Source organism: Rhinatrema bivittatum, chromosome 4 (genome assembly GCF_901001135.1).
Source record: "Rhinatrema bivittatum chromosome 4, aRhiBiv1.1, whole genome shotgun sequence".
Lineage (NCBI taxonomy): Eukaryota > Metazoa > Chordata > Amphibia > Gymnophiona > Rhinatrematidae > Rhinatrema > Rhinatrema bivittatum.
In genome coordinates this window covers 106,592,773-106,614,349 of record NC_042618.1, presented here as the reverse complement: position 1 = coordinate 106,614,349, position 21,577 = coordinate 106,592,773, and the positions used below count along the sequence as shown (strand labels likewise).

At 46.1% G+C, this 21,577-nt stretch overlaps 1 protein-coding gene across 6 annotated transcripts in view; it reads right to left on the bottom strand.

Annotated features, from left to right (window-relative positions):
- ZNF106 (zinc finger protein 106) overlaps positions 1-21,577 on the bottom strand; it is a 152,236-nt gene that overhangs the window by 96,073 nt on the left and 34,586 nt on the right. For all 6 annotated transcript variants that reach the window (XR_003856292.1, XR_003856291.1, XM_029598621.1 and 3 more), the window contains exons 7-9: positions 1,191-1,260; positions 151-305; positions 5-65 (exon numbers count right to left, since the gene is read on the bottom strand). Coding sequence is in view for 4 of the 6 variants with exons in the window: in XM_029598621.1 (XP_029454481.1) it covers positions 5-65; positions 151-305; positions 1,191-1,260 (286 nt within the window). In the remaining 2 variants the exon portion in view is untranslated. The remainder of the gene's footprint in view (positions 1-4; positions 66-150; positions 306-1,190; positions 1,261-21,577) is intronic.

Sequence of the window (21,577 nt, the reverse complement as noted above, 5' to 3'; positions counted from 1 at the left end):
GTACCTTGCATCCCCTGCAGAATCTGGATCCGCTGAGTCCTCAGCCCACTCATCTCCACTGTTATCTACAAACAAGAGAGTAAATTTAATTCTGCTCATATGGTCCACAGGAGGGTCAGCTTCTTCCTTCAAGAGCTACAGTGTCTTTACCTGCTGTTTCAAGACAAGAAGACTCTGAACTTCAACATAGGCAGCCTGCAGGGTAGCCCGAGCTTGAAGGAGGTTACTATCCACACCTTGCAGAGACTTGCTCAGCTCCTCTTCCCTTAAGGAAATGTTCAAAAGCTGGTCTACCTGGGAACGCTCTGCAGTGAAAAGAAACCCCTACACTTCAGCAATAAAACAATTTTATTTGAGAGGGTTTTGTTATACTCAATTTTATGGAATTATTTGAACAAAGATGTTAACAAAAAATATGCCAAACTATTAATAAACTGAGCTTAAGAAAAAAAAGTATTTAAATCTGGAGAACTGTTCACACACAAATAGGAAAGAGAAAATTACACAGAGCAATTAAAAGAAAATTAGGTCTTACCTCCGATAATTTTCATTCCTGTAGTACCAAGGATCAGTCCAGACTCCTGGGTTTTGCCTCCGCACCAGCACATGGAGACAGAGCCAAACTTATCAGGCTCCCCATATATACCAGGGTGCCACCCACAGCCTGTCAGTATAACATAATGTCAAAGCAGAAACTCTGAAAACTGAACACTAACTAAACCCCCTGGAATATTAACCGGAGAACCCGGGTCCACTGTCCCCAACAAGAGACCTGCCCCGGAAAGAGAAAATCAGCATATAGCTACTGAACCATATAAAGGAAACCCGCAACATTCTCACAAAAGAAAAACACAGCGGACTCTCCGAAACTGAGAAAACACAGAGGGCGGGACTCTGGACTGATCCTTGGTACTACAGGAACGAAAATTATCGGAGGTAAGACCTAATTTTCTTTTAATTGCTTGCCGGGAGAGCGGGCGTTCGTCCGCTCTCCCGCGGACTTTACTGAATCGGCCTGCAAGTAATTATCTAATAATACATCAGCTTCAAGTTACTGTCCTGATCTGGAGCCTCATATGCAAAACCAAATTAGAATATGAGGATGTCCGTGCTGTCAGTACTTTCTCTGCCTGAAACTCAGCCAGGCAGGCATCATCCCCATATGTGAATGTTCAAAGTTTAGCACTCACCTTTTTTACCTTTAAGTTTTCTTCGTTTGTTTTTTCTTTCCAAACTTGGGATTTCAGGAGAACCTCCATCCTAATCAATTGAAATTAATATAAAATGTGAGAGATCAGAAAAAAGGGGCATATAAGACAAGCACATAAGCTGTAAATATCAATATTGGTGATAATAACTGATCTACCCCTTTTCCAAGTCAAAACCTATTCTAATCAAGACATAGAAAGCTACAACTGGATTCACCTAGATGTTTAATTTGGGATCCCTTAACTTGTCAGCAATATCCAATCCCACAGTATCATAACAAAATGTATTTGGACAAATACATGTATTCTGAAATATGATTATAATAATAAACAAAAATATAAAAAGGAAGAAAACTAGGGTCTCATGTCATGAGTCTCTACTGATCATGTTTCACTACGATATAAATATTTCACACATGCGCAGGAATACAAGGTTGGTTGTTCTACAAAGAGTGATCTTAAAGAGGTGAAAAAAAAGTCACTCAGCAGAGGACAAAGGCCAAATTAAATCAGTACAAAAAATGAAGGTTGGGTTTGATTTTTTTTAAATTTCAAAATATGCACAGAATTTGTAGCAAGGAATTAAAAATATGGTTTTACCCATCCCATCAGATGCACCTCTAAAGTATTAACAGCACAAAAATGTATTTATTTTATTTAAAAACCTTTCTATACCGTCATTTAGTAATGTACCATCACAACGGTTTACATTTAGTTACAAAATATGTTTGGTTTCTAGGTTATCCATAGTGTGCCAATATTTACGGTTACATAGATCAATAATATACTCTAAATGAGAAGTGGGATGAGGTTACCATTTATATGATTGTCAGGATAATCATGTATGTGTATACTGTTTTCATTTAATAATGATTAAAATAATAAAATAATTCAACTTTTTATATATAGGTGACTTTCAGCTGGATTTATTTGTTGTTGTTATTCAACGCTCTCAATGTGAAATGCTTTTTTGAAAAGCCAAGTTTTTAGGCTTTTCTTGAAGAGTTTTAATTCTTTCATTAGTCTTAGTTCAAGTGGTAATGTGTTCCATAATAATGGTCCTGCCAAAGATAGTGCTCTCTCTCTAACTTGGGTCAACTTTGCTGTTTTGACTGAGGGTATGGTTAGCAGTGCTTTATTGGCTGACCTGAGATTCCTTTGAGGGACATGTAATCGTAGGGCAGTGTTTAGCCAGTCGGCATTTTCGTCATTTATTAGTTTATGAATTGTGCATAGTGTTTTAAATTGCACTCTTTGTTCTATTGGGAGCCAATGTAAATCCGCAAGTGTTTGGGTGATATGATCTCTCCTGCCTTTTCCAGTAAGTATTCTGGCAGCTGAGTTCTGTAGTATTTGCAGTGGTCTGATTGTGGTATATGGTAATCCTAGGAAAAGTGTGTTACAGTAGTCCGTGCTGGCAAATATTAGTGCTTGTAGTACTGTACGAAAGTGTTCTTGAGTTAACAGGGGTTTTAGTCTTCCAAGTACCATTAGTTTGGCATAGCCGTCTCTTACTTTTATTGATATGTGTTGCTTAAGGCTGAGTTCAGTGTCTATAATTACTCCTAGGTTTCTAGCTTTATCAGTTAACTCTACTGTTTTATCATTTTTAAGTTTGATAGGATTCTGAATTTTTACAATGTTTTTTCGTTCAAGGTGTATGAATTCTGTTTTTTCTATGTTAATTACTAGTTCCATTTGGTTTAATAGTTGTTTTATTATGTCTAGGTACAACATTGCAAAGTTTAGTGTTTTCTCAATAGATTCCTGGACTGGTAGAATTAGTTGAATGTCGTCAGCATATATGTAGTGTTTGATACCTAGTCCTGCCAGTAGGTGGCAGAGGGGGAGCATGTAAATGTTAAATAGAGTCGCTGAGAGTGCTGAGCCCTGGGGAACTCCTGTTTTTAGGTCGATCTTGTCTGATATTGTGTTTTTTATCTGTACCTGGTACGATCTGTTTGAAAGATAGGATGTGAAACATTCAATTGTTTTCTTTTGTAGTCCTATTTCTTCCAGTCTTTTTAATAGTATGTTATGGTTTACTGTGTCAAATGCTGCGGACAGATCTAGTAGTATCAAGATGTAGTGTTTTCCACTATCAAATCCACGTAGTATGTTATCTGTTAAAGAGATTAGTAATGTTTCGGTGCTATAGTGTTTTCTGAAGCCATGTTGTGATGGGTAGAGTATGTTATTGTCGTCTAGATGTTCAGCTAATTGTTTTTGTACTGCTTTTTCAATTAATTTTGCGAGCATAGGTAAGTTTGAAACAGGTCTATAGTTACTTAAAACGTTTGGGTCACTGTTTCTTTTTTTCAGAACTGGTTTGATTTTTGCATTTTTCAGTGGGTCTGGCATTACTCCTTCACTGAGTGATGAATTGATTATTTTGGTTAGTATGTAGGAGGTTATATCAGTTAGTTTTTTTATGTCTGTGGTGGGAAAGGTGTCAATTATATGTGGTGCAGGGTTCAACCTTTTTATCATGGATTCTACTTCTGTTTGTGATACCTCATCAAATGTGGAGAATTGTTTCACATCTCTTTTTTGCATTTTGATTTCCTGTTTGGTTAGGATCGGAATCTTAGCTCTAAGGTTTGTGATTTTGTCTGAGAAATAGTATGCTAGTTCGTTGCATTTGTTTTCTTGTGGGGTTTGATGTATCTCTGCTTTATCATTGGTCAGATTTTTTACTATGTTGAATAGTGTTCTTGGGTTATTTGAGAATTTTTCAATTTTTGAACTAAAGAATTGTTTTTTTTGCATCAAGAATTACTTTTTTATAATAGGCTAGTTGTTTCCTAAATGTGGTTAAATTATCTGCTGATATGTTTTTTTTCCACCTTTTTTCTTTTTTTCTCAGATTTTGTTTGATTTCCTTTATTTTTTTGTTGAACCAAGGGTTTTTTTGTTTGGGCTCATGTATTTGCATTGTTCTTATGGGGTTAATTTCGTCTGCTAATTTATTTGTGTTTGTTAGCCATTCTGTCGTTGTGTCTATACAATTTTTGTCAAAAATTGACGTGCACACAAAACCAAGAACCTCAATAAGAACAGCTGGCTCAAATCAAAACAAAAATAGATGAGCAGGGTTTTTCCTCTACTTATCAGCCAGTGTTTGATTTGCTCTGTGCATTACTTCAGCATGAAATGAACACAAGCAGACCCTAAACAGATCAGCAGTAATGCCATCTGTTTAAAAAGGTTAAAAAAAAAACAGTAAATAAGTTCTATACTCTTAAGTTATGCCCTACAAGACTGCAAAAAATATAAACCACACATACTGCATGATTAAATCATACTAATGGATAACTGCTTCAGAAAACATCAATTCAAATGATACTAAAAGAACCTCTGATTCCAACACACGTGGTCCAGTGTGCATATATACCGTACTACCCCTGAGGACAAATTCAGCACCTATTCTTCCATCTTCAACAACAAATTACAAGGGTGCAGATACATAAAGTCCTTCCAAAACAGAGACTTTCAAACAGATGGTAATAATACTGGTTGGCAACAACAGGTAAATAGAAGCATTGATGTGCACCCAAAACAAATATGCAAAAGGAATGGAGGATGTAACAAAAAGTTTGAACAGTCCATTTTCCCAAATTAGAAGTTCTTTTATTAAGAATCGCATGTTATGAAGAACATCTAATGGACAGTAGTTGTCAATATGGATGGGGTACAAAGATCCCCCACCACGAGTTGTGTTTTATAAAATAGCTGTTTCAAGGGAAACAATTATCTATACAAGAGAAACAAAAGAGTAAATAAATCAGTGGATGGCACATATAGGCAAAGTAAAATAATATAATATAATAAGTAATAAAAGCAAGTTTGCTTACCATAAACTGTGTTTTCTGTAGATAGCAGGATGAATTAGCCATGCTGTCTGGCCGAGGCGGATCTTCCAAAGATGACAGAGCTCGAAATGGTGCTGCTCCATTTTCTCCTCAGTCTATTTCAAAGCGTTTCAGCGAAGCCGTAAGTGGAGACTGTCAGGGGAGGTGGGCAGGTCAGCATGGCTAATTCATCCTGCTACCTACCAAAAACATTGTTTGTAGTAAGCAAACTTGTTTTCTTCCCGCAGATAAGCAGGCTGAATTAGCCATGCTGTCTGGGAGTCCCCAGCAGAAGGTTGAGAGTGCAGTCTGAGAACTGGTCGCAGGAACATAGTGTCGTTACCAAGACTGGGCGCACCTGCCTGCGCACAACCTGATCCCTGTTTCAGGCACACAGTTTCATGAATGGTTAACTGACTAGAGTATGGCCCTGCCCATTGCTGCATCCGACGTGGCCTGCTGGTCAAGACAGTAGTGTGATGTAAAGGTGTGCAGGGAGGACCAAGTGGCTTCTTTGCAGATGTCCAGCAAAGGGATCTGGCAGAGATGAACCACTGAAGCTGTTATTGCCCTCTCTTGGTGCACCTTTGGCAAAATAGTCAGGGTCTCTGATTTTTTACTGTAGCAAAAGTAAATGCACTGCAAATTCCAATTGGAGAGAGTTCTTTTGGATACTGGAAGTCCCGGGGCATTCGAGTTAAAGGAAACAAATAGCTGTGAAGCTCTAGCCTCCGAATGCATTTTATATTTATAGTACGCCAAGGCCCTCTTGCAGTCTAGTGTGTGGAGCCATTGCTCACCTTCATTCTTGTGAGGTTTTGGAAAGAAGGTGGGCAATGTGATGGTCTGATTAATGTGGAAAGCCGAAACTGCCTTGGGTAGGAAGGAAGGATGGGTTTGTAAAGTCATTTTGTCATGGTGAAACTGTAGGTATGGAGGATAGTGAACCAAAGCTTGCAGCTCACTGACTCTCCTTGCTGAAGTTATGGTTACTAAGAACAGCACTTTCCATATGAGAGATCTCATATGGCTACTCTACAAAGGCTCAAAGGGAGGGAGCATGAGCTGCTCCAGCTCCAGGTTGAGGTCCCACGGTACAGGTGGTTTTATTACTGGTGGTCTTGAGCACAAGATGCCCTTCATGAATCGGGAGATAGTGGGTGGTTAGATACCAGTAGATCATTGCACAGATAGGCTGCAATGGCACTCACATGAACCCGCACTGAAGCTGTCGCCAGCCCCATTAAGAATAAGGAATGGAGATATTCGAGCAGGAGCTCCGGAAAGTAGGAAAAGGGGTCCATTCCCCTGCAATCACACCAGGTTAAATAACGGAGTCACTTGGCCTGATAATTTTTCCTTGTGGAAGATTTCCTGGACAGAGATCCAAGACCTCCTGGATCTCTGTCGGCAAGTGTAAGTGGCTCAATACCATCCTTTCAACCTCCATGCAGTGAGATGTAGCGAGACGTGCATGGGGTGAAACAAGAGTACCGTTGTCCTGCGTCAGGAGGCCCGTCCAGTGGCCTAGTGGAGCAATGGAGAGTCTCACTAGATAGGCGTACCATGGCTGTCTGGGCCAAGCCAGAGCTATCAGAATGAGGTCCACAACGTCTGCGATACACTTCTGTATCATTCTGGAAATTAGTGGAATTGGGGGGGTAGGCGCAGAGGAGCCTTTCTGAGCATCCTGAGCAAGTCGCTCCCTGCTGGCATAGACGGAACAGAACATCCTCACTTTCCTATTGCGCTCCGTGGTGAAGAGGTCTATGCATGAAAGTCCCCACTCTGCAAAGAAGTCATTTGCCACTCTGATGGAGTTCCCACTCGTGCTGGTGGAAGATTCTGCTTAGTCTGTCAGCTGTGGCATTCTCTTCCCCTGGAAGATAAGTCGCCTGCAGGGTGATGGATCATTCCTCCACCCACTCCAGGATGCATACCACTTCCCTGCACAGCCTCCAGGAACCTGACCCTCCTTCTTTATTTATGTAGAACATTGTGACCTGATTGTTCATATGCATCATGACGAATTGTCCCTGCAGGAATCTCTCGAACGTGATTGCGGCATTTCCAACCACTTGGAGCTCTAGGAGGTTTATCTGTTGATCACTCTCCCAGCTGGACCAAAGGCCCTGCGTCTGAACCTGATTCAGGTGGGCCCCCCACTTCTTGTTTGAGGCATTCGTGGTGAGGATTAGCTGGTAAGCCAGGCGGCGAAACGGCATTCCCATGGTAAGAACTCTGGGGTGCAACCACCTTTTCATGGCCTTCAGCCTCTTTTGAAGGTGTCGCATGTGCAGGCAAGTATGCAGTACTACTTAAATGGCTGCCGCCATATGAGCCAGAAAATGTCAAGATCCGGCTGGCTGAGGTATGAAGACTGCCGCGCAGTTGAACCACTAGGGTACGTAGTGTCTGAGTCCTGCCCTCCGGCAGGAACGCACTCCCCAGCACTGTATTCATATGAGCCCCAATGAACTGCAGGTTCTGAGTGGGGTGTAGATTGGACTTTTCATAGTTGATAACGAAACCTAGGCCCTCTAGGCAGTGGACAGCACAGTTGCTTACCTGTAACAGGTGTTCTCCTAGGACAGTAGGATATTAGTCCTCACATGTGGGTGACATCTGATGGAGCCCGGCATGGAAAATTTTTGTCAAAATTACTAGAAGCTTTGACCAGCAGACTGAGCATGCCCAGCCTGCTACTATATGCACATCCATGCAAGGTCTCCCTTCAGTTTCGTAATATAGCAAAACAAATGAGCAAAAAAATAAAATAACATTGTAGGGAGAAAGGCGGGCAGGCTTCCTGAGGACTAACAACCTGCTCTCCTAGGAGAACACCTGTTACAAAGTAAGAATATGCCATACTGAGTCAGACCAAGAGTCCATCAAGCCCAGCATCCTGTTTCCAACACTGACCAATCCAGGCTATAAGTACCTGGCAAGTACCCAAAAACTAAGTCTATTCCATGTTACCGTTGCTAGTAATAGCGGTGGCTATTTTCTAAGTCAACTTGATTAATAGCAGGTAATGGACTTCTCCACCAAGAACTTATCCAAACCTTTTTTAAACACAGCTATACTAACTGCACTAACCACATCCCCTGGCAACAAATTCCAGAGTTTAATTGTGCGTTGAGTGAAAAAGAATTCTCTCAGATTAGTTTTAAATGTGTTACATGCTAACTTCATAGAGTGCCCCCTAGTCGTCCTATTATCCAAAAGAGTAAATAACCGATTCACATTTACGCATTCTAGACTTCTCAATTTTAAACACCTCTATCATATCCCCCCCACCCCCAGTCGTCTCTTCTCCAAGCTGAACAGTCCTAACCTCTTTAGCCTTTCCTCATAGGGGAGCTGTTCCATCCCCTTTATCATTTTGGCCGCCCTTCTCTGTACCTTCTCCATTGCAATTATATCTTTTTTGAGATGCGGCGACCAGAATTGTACACAATATTCAAGGTGCAGTCTTAACATGAAGCGATACTGAGGCATTATAACATATTATTCACTATTCCCTTCCTATTAATTCCTAACATTCTGTTTGCTTTTTTGACTCCGCAACACACTGAGCTGACGATTTCAATGTATTATCCACCATGACGCCTAGATCTCTTTCCTGGGTGGTAGCTTCTAATATGGAACCTAACATCGTGTAACTATAGCATGGGTTATTTTTCCCTATGTGCATCACCTTGCACTTATCCACATTAAATTTCATCTGCCATTTGGATGCCCAATTTTCCAGTCTCACAAGGTCCTCCTGCAATTTATCACAATCCATTTGTGATTTAATTACTCTGAATAATTTTGTATCATCTGCAAATTTGATTACCTCACTTGTTGTATTCCTTTCCAGATCATTTATAAATATATTGAAAAGCACAGGTCACATATAGATCACTGAAGCACTCCACTGCCCACCCCCCTCCACTGAGAAAATTGTCCATTTAATCCTAATCTCTGTTTCCTGTCTTTTAACCACAAAAGGACATAGCCACCTATCCCATGACTTTTTACTTTTCCCAGAAGCCTCTGGAGAAACTTTGTTTATTAACCCCTTCAAAAAAGTGAAGCAGATTTGTGAGGCAAGACTTGCCTTGGGTAAAGCCATGCTGGTTTGTTCCATTAAACCATGCCTTTCTATATGTCCTGTGATTTTGATCTTTATAACACTTTCCAATATTTTTCCTGACACTGAAGTCAGGGTTTACATTAGCCACCTCTCCAATCTTCAGGTATAATGGATGATTTTAATGATAGGTTACAAATGTTTACTAATAGATCTGAAATTTCATTTTTTAGTTCCTTCAGAACCCTGGGGTATATACCATCCAGTCCAGGTGATTTACTACTCTTCAGTTTGTCAATCAGGCCTACCACATCTTCTAGGTCTACCGTGATTTGGTTCAATCCATCTGAATCATTACCCATGAACGGGTACCACATTGCGACCTAGCTGTCCATCCTGATGAGAACTTCCTTGAATGACAAGTGATCTCTCAAAGCCCACAAGGCATCCCGTATTGCCCGAAGCTCCAGAAGGTTTACCTGGCAACGTGCCTCAGTGACGGTCCAAAAGCCTTGAATGTGTAGGGCTTTTTTGAGTGGGGCCCCCCCACCCCCAGGGAGAAACATCAGTGGTGAGGGTCACCTGGGGTGGTGTGGGCTGAAAAGGAAGCCTGCATTCCAGATTGGAGAGGGTTTCCCACCAGGTCAGAGATACCCTGAAAGGGTCAGTGACTGTGACCAGTGTTTCTAAATCCTGAGATGTTTGCTGCCATTGGGACCCTAAGGTCCACTGAGAGCTCTTCATGTGGAGATGGGCCAGGGAAGTCACATGAACGGATGCTGCCATGTGGCCCAGTGGGTGGAGCAGGAGCCAAGCTGGCACCATCCTATTGTTGCGGACTACGGTAGCCAGTGAGGCAAGAGAGATCACCCGGTTCTTGGGCAGGAAAGCTTTCGCTTGCGCAGTGCCAACCTGGCGCCTATGAAGTCAAGCTGGGAGGACGAGCAGAGGTGAGACTTGGGGAAATTGATAACGAATCCCACTGTCTGCAGGGTCTGCACCGTCAAGGCCAGAGCATGCAAGGCCTCTGAGCGAGAGTCGCTCCTGACCAACCAGTTGTCCAGGTATGGAAACACATGGACCGAGCAACACCTGAGGTAGGCAGCCACCAAGCATTTGGTGAAAACGCAGGGGGCCGATGCCAGTCCAAAGGGAAGCACTTTGTACTGGAAATGTGCATTCCCCACCAAGAAACGGAGGTACTTCCTGTGGTTGGGGAAGATTGCAATGTGTGCGAACACCTCCTTGAGGTCGAGGAAGCAAAGCCAGTCTCCCTCTTCGGAGGAGCGAGATCAGTGTGCCCAGAGAGACGATCTTGAATTTTTCTCTTACGAGAAACTTGTTCAGCATCCGAGGTCGAGAATGGGGCGCAAGCTGCCATTCCTTTTTGGGATGCGGAAATACCTCAAGTAGAACCCTTAGCCCTGTTGATGGCGAGGGACCGGTTCCACTGCACCCGCTGCAAAGAGGGCGGAGAGTTCCGTTTGAAGAATGACCATATGGGTGGATGAACCCCATGATGGACATGGGGGAGAGGTCTCTAGGAGCCAGTTGAAATGCAGACGGTACCTCTGGTGGACGATGGAGAGGACCCAAGGGTCCGATGTGATCTCTTCCCAGCGACGGGCAAAGCTGAGGAACCTGCCACCGACTGGGGGATCGGGTGCCAAGGGAACTGTCAGCTGACTTTTGCTCCCTCGCCGTCAGTCAAAAGCCCATGGCGGGGCTTGCTGGGGTGCCGGTTGGGGTCTAGGGGCCTACTGATGGCGGGGGCGACCCCTGGAACCAGTTCGGGGTGTGCGAGTCAAAGTGGCCAGAGGGTAATACTTTATCTGCAGGAATAAGGGTTTACAAGAACCCTGCCTGGAGGATTTCCTAGCTAAGGATAGGCCTTCTGAGGCACTAGCGGATAGCTGCTGTAGGGTATCATGATGGTCCTTCAGCTGCGCCATTTCATCCCGGACCTTATCCCCGAACAGATTTTCGCCTGTGCAGGGGAGGTTGGTGAGCCTATCTTGGACCTCCGGCTAGAGGTCAGAGGCCCGGAGCCAAGCAATCCCTCTGGTGCTAATGCCTACAGCAGCTAAGTAGGCTGCAGTCTCAAAAACATCATAGGTGAAACGCACCTCGTGTTTTCCTGCGTCCAGTTAGGCGATGGCAGTAAGAGCTTCCTGCTGTTGCTGGGAAAGGCCCTCCGCAAAATCCTGGACTCGCTTCCAGAGATGGCGGTTGTACTGAGTCATGTAAAGTTGGTAGGCCGCAATGCGGGCAACCAGCATGGTGCCTTGGAAAATTCTCCCTATGGTGTCGAGTTCCCTATGCTCGTGTCCCGGAGGGGCGGAGGCATGGGTACGGGAATGCCAGGCTTTTTTTTTTTTTTTAAGGCAGACTCCATGACCACCGACTAGTGGGGGAGCCGTCTCCTCTCAAATCCCAGGGTCTGTTGCACCAAGAAGGTGGCAACGGCCTTTCTGTTAACTGGGGAGATGGAGATGGGGTGTTCCCACATTCAGAGGAGTTCTTTAAAAATATCGTGGATCAGGACTGCCACAATCTCCTTAAGAGCGTCAAAGACCTGGAGGACGTCCAGCATCGTGACGTGCATCCTCCTCCATGAGGAGCTGAAAGGGGATAGCTTCAGCCATAGCCCTGACAAACCCTGTGAACGACAGGTCCTCAGGTAGAGACAGGCATTGCTCCTCTGGAAGGGAAGGCTCCGAGAGGGGGTCGTCGGAGTATTCAGAGGATGAGTCTGTAGAGTCATCACCCCAAGGGTCATAGGGACCCTCTTCCTCACCTGGGCCAGGGTGCCAATTGCGAGGGCCATGAGGGGCATCAGCCCTAGGCTCAGAGATCTTCGGAGGACATAGGGGCATCAATGGCACCAATGGGTCCCCAGGCATCAAGGGGGATCATCAACCGCGGTAAGCCGGAGGGGTCCAGCAATGGCTCGGGGAACCGAGGGCGCACAGTCCCGGCTACCTCTTCCTCAGAAATCGGGATTTCTCCGGTGGAGGGCATCAATGGCCGACGAGGCATCGAAGGCCCCTCGGGCACTGGTTGTGTCGGTAGGGCGCCAAGAAGGACATCCAGACACTCCAGCAGAGGTGCTAACATAGATGGCGGAGGCTCGAGCACGGTTTGGGGGCCGGTGGCACCGGCAGCTCAACGCTCTGCAGTGCCTTGAGCACCGCCAATTGCACCTTGCGGTCCAACTCCTCCTGGAAGTCCTGGGAGATCAGGACTGATGGAGGGGGAGGAGGTGTCACCAGCTCATCCTTGAGGTGGCATGGCACCCTGCACAGGTATTGGTGGGGAACGTCTCGGGCTACCTGGGGTACCGGAGGATGGGGCCTCCGATGGCCAGTGCCACTTCGATGGTGGCTTGACAGCCGCATATGCCACTCCGAAACCATGTCTGGATGGTGATCGGTGCCGATGCTTCTGGGACCGCTTCCGATGCTCGGCCTGGTACTTCCCTGGCACCGAGAAAGTTGATGACTCTGAGGTCTAGGGGAGTGGAGAGACCATAGAGGATCGATCTCCTTCTCGCCAATCCTAGGGGGTGCTAGCTAGGGAGGGTCGCGAGAGGGAGCGACTGAGACGGTTCTCAGTGATCCCTGGGCATCGAAGAGACTGATGCAGGTGTGGAGGATGTCGGGGTCCTGAAAAGCTTCTCCATTTTGTCGAGGCACACCTGACGCCCTTTGGGAATCATCTGATTACACAGATGGAACCCACGGACATCCTGTGAGGTCCCCAGGTAAAGGATGCAAACCTCATGCTTATCCATGATGGACATGGTCCGCAGGCACCGACGAAAACCGATCGACACCATGAAAAATATATGGCGTGTGGTCTGTGACCAACGGACACTGCAAGATGGGGAGCTGGGAATCGACCACAAGTTGGAGCAAAAACGAATGAAAAGGCTTACCGTACCAAGGGGGCACCAACCGCAAAGGGGATTAGAAAAGGGATTGAAATAATTGAAAGAAATTCGAAAAAGTTGGAACTCCACGGCTGCACTGTGGAAAAGAAGAGACTGAAGGGGGACCTCGCGTGGACACCCGGATAGTAGCAGGCTGGGCATGCTCCATCTGCTGGTCAAAGCTTCTAGAAACTTGCCATGCCGGGCTCCATCGGATGATGTCAATCACATTTGAGGACTACCATCCTGCTTGTCCTAGGAGAATGCTGTTTCCAAGCCGCACTGCAGAGTGTCCGGCTACGGAGATACTATCAACCGTCGTCCAGGTTGGGAAACAGTTGGATTCCCCATGTCTGAGATGGGCCACTGCTACCACTAAACATTTTGTGAAGACTCTCGGGGCAGACGAGAGGCCAAAGGGAAGAACCCTGTATTGATAATGGCGCTTGTTGATTTGAAAACACAGGTAACGCCAAGACAAGCGATGCATCGGGATATGTGAGTAGGCATAGTTGAGGTCCAGCGAATACATCCAATCGTTGGGTTGCAGGAAAGGGAGCATGGATTTGAGAGATGTCATCTTGAACTTTTCCCTTACTATGCATTCGCTGAGAGCCCACAGGTCCAGGACTAGGAGGAGCCCCCATGATTTCTTGGGAATAAGGAAGTACTGTGAATAGAATCCCTGGTTCAGCTGCCCATGCGGAACCTACTAACTGGATCGCTGGAGGAGTAGATTGGTGACTGCCTGCTGTAGCAAGCGTTGGTTCTCCATGGTGGGCTGATGAGACTGCACCAGGCAGGGAAGACTTGGGCTGCTCCTGAAGTTCAAAGAGTACACTTCCTTGATGATATTCAGCACCCAACGATCAGAAGAGATCGTTGGGTGCTGAAGGCGAGGCTTTGCCCGAGGTACAGTGAGGTTGATCACCCCTTTGATTATCTACAGAGGTGAAAAATTGAGATAAGACTTGAAATATTTGCAAAACTGCCTGTGAGGCAAGGTCTCCCTGCCCCTGTCAAGGCGTTGACCCCTTCCTTGTGGAATTCCTCAGGGGCAAGGCTGTCAGCAGAATGTCTGAGTCAGGATCCCTGGGACGAAGCTGCGACTGCTCCATTCTGACCGCACTCTGCTGGTTTCTTAGCTGGCTTCTTTGAGGAGGAGATTGGCTGAGATTGATGCTGGTGACTGACGTCTTCTGCATAGAGTGTGTCGACTACTACCATCCTTGCATCGGTGTTTGCATCGAGGCATCATCATGCTGGATAACGCAGGGTGACGGTGCGTCAATGTATCGGGCAACAATGTCTCTTTGTGTGAGGACTTCAGCTTCGAAGTGTGCATCGACGGCGCATCCCGTGCACGGTACTTCAGCTTCTGTGCCTCAGGCCAAGGTCAGCGATGGCGACAGCTATGTCGAAGCCTCGACGTCCGATGCCGCAGATTTCCTTGCGGGTTACGGCGCATCAGCCAATGCTCCACGCACCTTGGAGTCATGGGGTCACTGAAGCCTGCTCAGGACGCTTATCTGGCAGTCCTAACAACGAAGCCCTATTTGATAACTTGGGGCGATCCAGAAGCGGTCTAGGGGAAGAATGGACTGATAGGCAATCCGTGCTGGGGGGCATAGGACCATGATCCCTCCTCTCAAAACCAGGCTATTTTTGTGGCCCATTGGCATTGAGCCCGGGGGGATATGTGGCCGCAATATCTGCAGGAGGCCTGGTCGTGATCCGGGCCCAGGCATAAATAACAGTAATTATGTCCATCAGTGACAGACATAATTTTTCCACACTGGCAAAACTTGAAGCCAGGCGGTCTTGGAGGCATTTCAACGTCGTGTGAGACAATTGCTGAGAACAAAAAAAGCAATCTCTGAGGAGATGTGAAGCTCCATGTGCAGCCTGCAATGCGGAAAAAACAAACAGGAGAAAATGGAGCCGTGCGGGAAAGGACACGCAGCCACACACAGAGCAAAGCTCTGCCCTGGCTGCCCTGGAGGGATGTCCCCAAAAGCATGGCTAATTCAGCCTGCTTATCTGTGGAAAAAATAGTATCGAATCAGACAAATAATCCTGGATTTGATTATGGCTTTGAGCAACAAAAGGACGGAACAGGAAAAAAGTTTAAAGGAAAGAAAAAAATAGTGCTAAAATATCACAATTGAAACAACCAATCCGAAACCAGCATTAAAGGAGCCAATTAAAAAGAGTGCCAAAACATGAAATCAAAAATTGAATGGGAAAGAAAGAAAGAGAAGGGTTACAGGGATCAAGTAGCAAACAGCAAGACGCAACCAATCAGAAAGCACAGACTGTATACATGGTTAGATTCACAAGACACACTTGATCTCGGATTTGAGACCAGAGGATTGACTAGTACGTAACATAAAAACCCAATGCTGTTCACAGAATAATACCTGGGAAACAAAGTTGCCCCCACAGGAGGAAGGGGGATTTTTGCTCAAGAATGAAAAACTAAGTCTGATGTGGTGCGATTACTTTGAAGCCAAAGGGGGAAGTAGTATGAAAGTTACGTATATTGCTGCAGCATTCAAAACCGCGGACCTTAACTTTCCTTAGCGTTTTCCCAATATACAACAGACTACATGGGCATGGGATGCTTTAGATAACTCCTGTCAAATTACAATCGGAGTTATGTTTCAGCAAATACTGGCATCCTGTAGGTAGGTGAACAAATGTTTAAATCATGAAGGAAAAAACTGACATACCTGGCAAGAGCCGCATGGGTGATGTCCAATATGTGGTGATGAATTAGAAATTGAAAGCATAGAGAGATCCGATTATACCAAGGTATCTCAGAGATTTCTGCCACATTTGTAAGCAAAGCAGGATGGGGGATTGAAAATGTGGTAAAGGAGATAGCACTTTCTTGAGCATAAGGAGGACTTCCTAAGGTCCAGACCTCGATGACCTCCTGACTGAGGAGGGTGGGTCCTGAGTGCCAGTGGAGAGCTGCCATTGAACAGCTGCTGTAGGGTCGCATGGTGGTCCCGGATTTAGACCACCGTGCCCTTCACTTTATCTCCAAAGAGATTCTCTCCCATTCACGGCACATCAGCGAGTTGCTCCTGCACCTCCAATCTGAGATCCTAGGTCCGCAGCCAATTCCTTCTGCAGAAATCCCTCAATGCCATCTCGAAAACATCATAGGTCGAGCAGACCTTGTGTTTTCCACACTCCAGACCATTATGCACCAGCGACAGGAGGGTGTCTTGCTACTGTTGAGGCAGCTGCTCGGCAACATCCTGCACCTGCTTCCAGATGTCCTGCATATATTGGTTCATGTAGCGCTAGTAGGCTACTATGTGAGCAAGAACCATAGCGCCTAGGAACATCTTCTCCCAAGAGCATCCATCTCTCTTTGACCCTTCCTCGCAGGTGCAGAAGAATGGGTCCTAGAGCATTTGGCCTTCTTGAGAGCGGATTTGATAACCAACAACTAGTGGCTTAGTTGATGCTTGTTGAAGCTGAGATAATTTGTGTCAACCTTCCTAAACATGGGAGGTACTATGAAGGGGTTTTCCCACAGCCTCATCACTAATTCCACAATGACTGCCACGATCTCCATGGGAGGCTCCACGAACTAAAGGATATCTATTATTTTATGCCTGGTATCCTCTTCAGTCATCAACTGAAATGGGATGGCCTCTGCCATCACCCAAACAAAGCCTGCAAAGGAGAGATCCTCCAGTGAGGACTTCATTTGATCATCTGAAGGAGGTGGGTATGAGGGGAGACCATTCGAAGTGTTATTGGAAACCACAGAGGAGTCATTCCCTCAGGGGTCATAGGTGCCCTCATCTCCATTATCAACTGAAGACAGGGCCCTAAGCGCTCAGCCTCCGACTAGTGGTGCAGGCACCAGTGGAACTGGACATCTGGCCTGGGCCTCAGTGCCACCTCCTGTATCAGGGGTGGGGGGGGGGGGGGGCTTCCTCCTCTGAGGATATGAAGATGACAACTGAATCAGCAGGTGGTGGCAGAGGTGCCCCACAGGGCACTGAAGCCATCCCAGAACTGACACTGGCTAGATTGGTAACATGCCGATAAGCACATACAGGGAGCCCAACAGCAGCTCAAGAAGCAAAAGTGCCTTTGTCAGTGCCATTGGTGTTGCGATGCCAAGGCTGCACATCGCCTTCTCTTGGCCAGCTGTACCCACCTCTCCAATTCCTTTCTTCCAACATTGCCGATGCCAGGACAGGCTTGGACACAGAAAGTTTAACCAGATTCTCTTTGGAGACAAGAGGAGGATCAGTAGCTGGCATTAGGATCAATGGAGACCGTGTGTATCCCTGGCCTCGATAGAGAACTAGCTTCTCCTCGCCATGGGGGTCACTTTGGGGGCATCACAGCAGAAGCTGGTATGTCCCCATGCCCAACACCGTGCATCGATGGGGATCAATGCCAATGATTCTTTGGGGTCCCTTGATGCTCGGATTGGTCCTTCCCCGATGTCAAGGTTGAAAATGATGGCATTCTCAATCTGGAGGACCCTGACAATGGCTGGTCTCCTGCGTCCCTCTCAGCCAATAACCTTGACGGAACCGGCAGCCTCGCCAATGTTGATGGCTCAACGTCCATCGATGCGGCTCCAAGGCGCCTCCGATGCTGATGGATCGGTCTTCTCTGGCAGAGGACACATCTATCATGGTGTTCCATGATAAACATGATCCTCCTATACCTAGGGCACCGCTTGAAACTCGAAGTGGACATGTCATCGAGAAACAAAAGGGATGCAAGATCGAAATAGATGGCGGCGGTTGTTGATGGGTAGCAGGCACCGCGTGACCGCTGCCCCGGGCATCAACAACAAAAATAAACTTACCCAAAAACATTGAAAAAACCTAACTAGGACACTGACGGGAGAACCAGGGGGACCCCATATCAACCGCGCAAGGAAACAAAAAAAATTTTCGCAAGAAAACCCACTTAAGAAGTAGGCCAAAAGATTGAGAAAACAATTGAGGCTAACTCGAACACAAGATGAAAGACTCTGCAGAAGAGATTGAGGAGACATCTTGTAGACACATGTTATACAGCATGCATGGGCATGCTCAGTTAGGCTCAGTCAAAGTTCTAGAAACTTTGACATAAGTTTTTCATTCTGGGCTCCATCCGATGTCAACCAAGTGTGAGGACTGCCATCCTGCTTGAAGAATGAAAGGCTCTCTCTTCAGATATCATTGCTGCTTGTAAATACCAGATCCCAAAAGAAGATCAATCAGCCTGACTTTCATCCATTTCCTCTAGACTTGGTCCTGGCTTTAAAGTAGGGAAAATCAATCACTTAGGCTGTTGCCCTAGTAGCCTGTCAATAGAACCTGATAAACTAGACCAGACACCCATCATCTGCTACTGAAGGCTTCCCTTGCTATGGCAGACTATATAGAGGAAGGCATCAGTACAAAGATTTGTTCTCTGCCTCCACCTGCTAGTAGGAGGAACTTATATAATATTTGTCTGGATTGTTCTGGCTGGACAATAAGGAACTAAAAATAACTTTAAGAACAAAATAAAACTAAAGACAACTTTGTAAAATAAAACATTCATTCAGGCAACTATTTATATATACGTAAAAAGCTGGAGGGCCTGCTGATCAATCAAATTTATTTCATGGAAGATTTTCTGCAGAACTCTCTACTGTAGTCAGTAAGCTGAAGTCTGGGGTTCTTCGCCGTTATCATGTATATCTTTTCTCTCAGCAGGATTGGTAGTGACAGGACCCCAGGCAAGACACGAACCTCTCTCAGCTTCAGTTCTATTTTAACTTTTGGAACATCCACGAATTTCATTCACTTAAATTTGGAGGTAGTCTCTTAACTTTTTAAGCCAAACCAACAGCTTAGTGGTTAGAACAGCAGGCTGAGAAACAGAGAAGCTAGGGCTTGAATTCTGTTTCTCCCAATAATGTTCCTTGTGACTTTAGGCAAGTCACTTCATTCTCTATTGCCTCAAACTCAAGTTAAGACTAAGTCCTTCTGGGCAGGGATATAATTACAGTACTTTAACTGTGACTCATCTTGAGCTCAGATTTGGAAAAGATGAATAATCATATCTAAAAATCCAAATCCAAAATTCAAGAACAATACTTCGACACACAGATTGGAGAAATTACTTACCTGATAATTTCGTTTTCCTTAGTGTAGACAGATGGACTCAGGAACAATGGGTATTGTGCTCTCCTGATAGCAGATGGGAGACAGAGTCAGATTTCAAAGCTGACATCACCCTACATATACCCGTGCAGCAAGCTTAGATCTTCAGTATTCTCTTCAAAAAGCTAGTGTGGATATATGTTGCTTAATATTTGATTAAACTTGAACTGGTTCAACTGATTTTATTTTTATTTATTTAAAACTGGAGACTGCCAGTGCACTCAAACAGTAAACGCCAACACCAGATAACTGAGGGTGTCGAACTAGTAGTAGGCCGTGGCTTACCCGTACTTCCTTAGTCTCGAGATTTGTTATTCAAAGCTCTTAATTTCCGGAGCAGCCATGGGCGGGATCTGAGTCCATCTGTCTACACGAAAACAAAATTATCAGGTAAGTAATTTCTCCATTTCCTAGCGTGTAGCCAGATGGACTCAGGACCAATGGGATGTACAAAAGCTACTCCCCTACAGGGTGGGAGGCTGCCTGTGGCCCACTTAGTACTGCCTTTGCGAAAGCTGTATCCTCCCTGACCTGAACATCCAGGCGGTAGAACCTGGAGAAGGTATGTAGGGAGGACCATGTCGCTGCCCGAAGGATCTCGGCTGGTGACAGCAGCTTGGTTTCAGCCCAGGAGACTGCCTGGCCCTTGTGGAATGAGCTTCCCCTTATTTCTTCCCACTGTGAAGAACGAACAGGTGATCTGTTTTGCGTAAAGGTTCCAATCTTTTCAGGTATCGGACTAGGATTCTGCCGACATTCAGGTGTCAAAGGAGGCATAAGTCTTCCGAGTCCTTGTGCTCATCTGGAGATGGTAAGGATATGGTTCATGCGGAACTGGGAAACCACTTTCGGTAGGAAGGATGGTGCCCGGGGTGCCTAAGGTGAACCTTAGGAACGGTTCCTGGCAGGATAGTGCTTGAAGTTCGGAGATGCGCTGAGCTGAACATATTGCAACCAAAAATGCTGTCTTTAAGATCAGGAGATGTAGTGACAGACCGGTGTTGGTCTGAAGGACTCCCCTGCCAGGAAGTCTAGTACTAGGTTGACGTTCCATAGAGGAACTGGCCACTTTAGGGGTGGTCGGAGTTGTTTAGACTCCTTTCAGGAATCGAGACATCTGGATGAGTTGATAGTCTGGTACCGTCCACCTAGGATCTGAAGCAGGCCAGTGCTGTGACTTGAACCTTGAGGGAGTTGAGAGACAACCCCTTCCTTCATGCCGTCCTGCAGGAATTCCAGGATCGTGGGAATCTTGGCTGTCCGCAGGAGGAGAATGCAGTCTTCACACCAGGCTTTGAATACTCTCCAGATTCGTATGTAAGACAGATGTGGAGAACCTGTGTGCCCGGAGCAGAGTGTCAATCACTGCCTTCGAGTAGCCATGCTTCTTCAGGCTAGTCCTCTCAAGGGCCATACCGTAAGAAAGAATCGAGCCGAATCTTCGTGGAAGATCGGTCCCTGCTGAAGAAGGTTCCTGTGTGGAGGTAGACGCAATTTTATTTGAGCTTTCACGTCTCCTTGATTAAAGTTTGAAAAAGACGCTCTTTGGCATCCTTTGCTTGTTGTTTGCCTACGGTTTCACTGGATCGCCTACCCTGCTGTTTTTTGGGCGCATATCATGGCCGCCTTGGCCAGTCCGGGGTGACTAGTAGAACTAGTCCCCTGTGGTGCTCTATCTTCTGGATGATCTTGCCCAGTAGTGGCCAGGGTGGGAAGGCGTAAAGGAGGTCTTCCTCTGGCCAGTTCTGAACGAGAGCGTCAATTCCCTGGGTTTGTGATTCTCCTCTGCGACTGAAGAACCTGGGGACTTGGGCATTGAGAGGAGAGTTGCCAGTAGATCCATGAATGGGAGACCCCAGTGATTTACTATCAGCTGGAAGGCCATGTCCATCACCGACCATTCCTCTGGATCTAGGCTCTCCAAGCTGAGGTAGTCCACTGATACGTTGTCTTTTCCCTCAATGTGGGAGGCCGAAATCCCTTGCAGGTTTATTTCCGCCCACGCCATGAGGGGTCTATTTCCAAAGACACCTGCTGGCTCTTGGTTCCTCCCTGGTGGTTGATGTAGGCCACGGTTGTCGCGTTGTCTGACATGACTGACTCACCCCGGAGTCTGTGGCTGAATCGTAGGCAGGCTAGTCTGACCGCTCGAGCTTCCAGGAGGTTTATGTTCCATCCTGCCTCTTCCTTGTTCCATTGTCCCTGGGCCATTAGCTCCTGACAGTGGGCTCCCCACCCTTGCAGGCTTGCATCCATTGTGAGCAAGATCCAGTTTGGTGGGGATATATTTACTCCTCTGCTTAGGTGGTCTTCCTATAGCCACCATT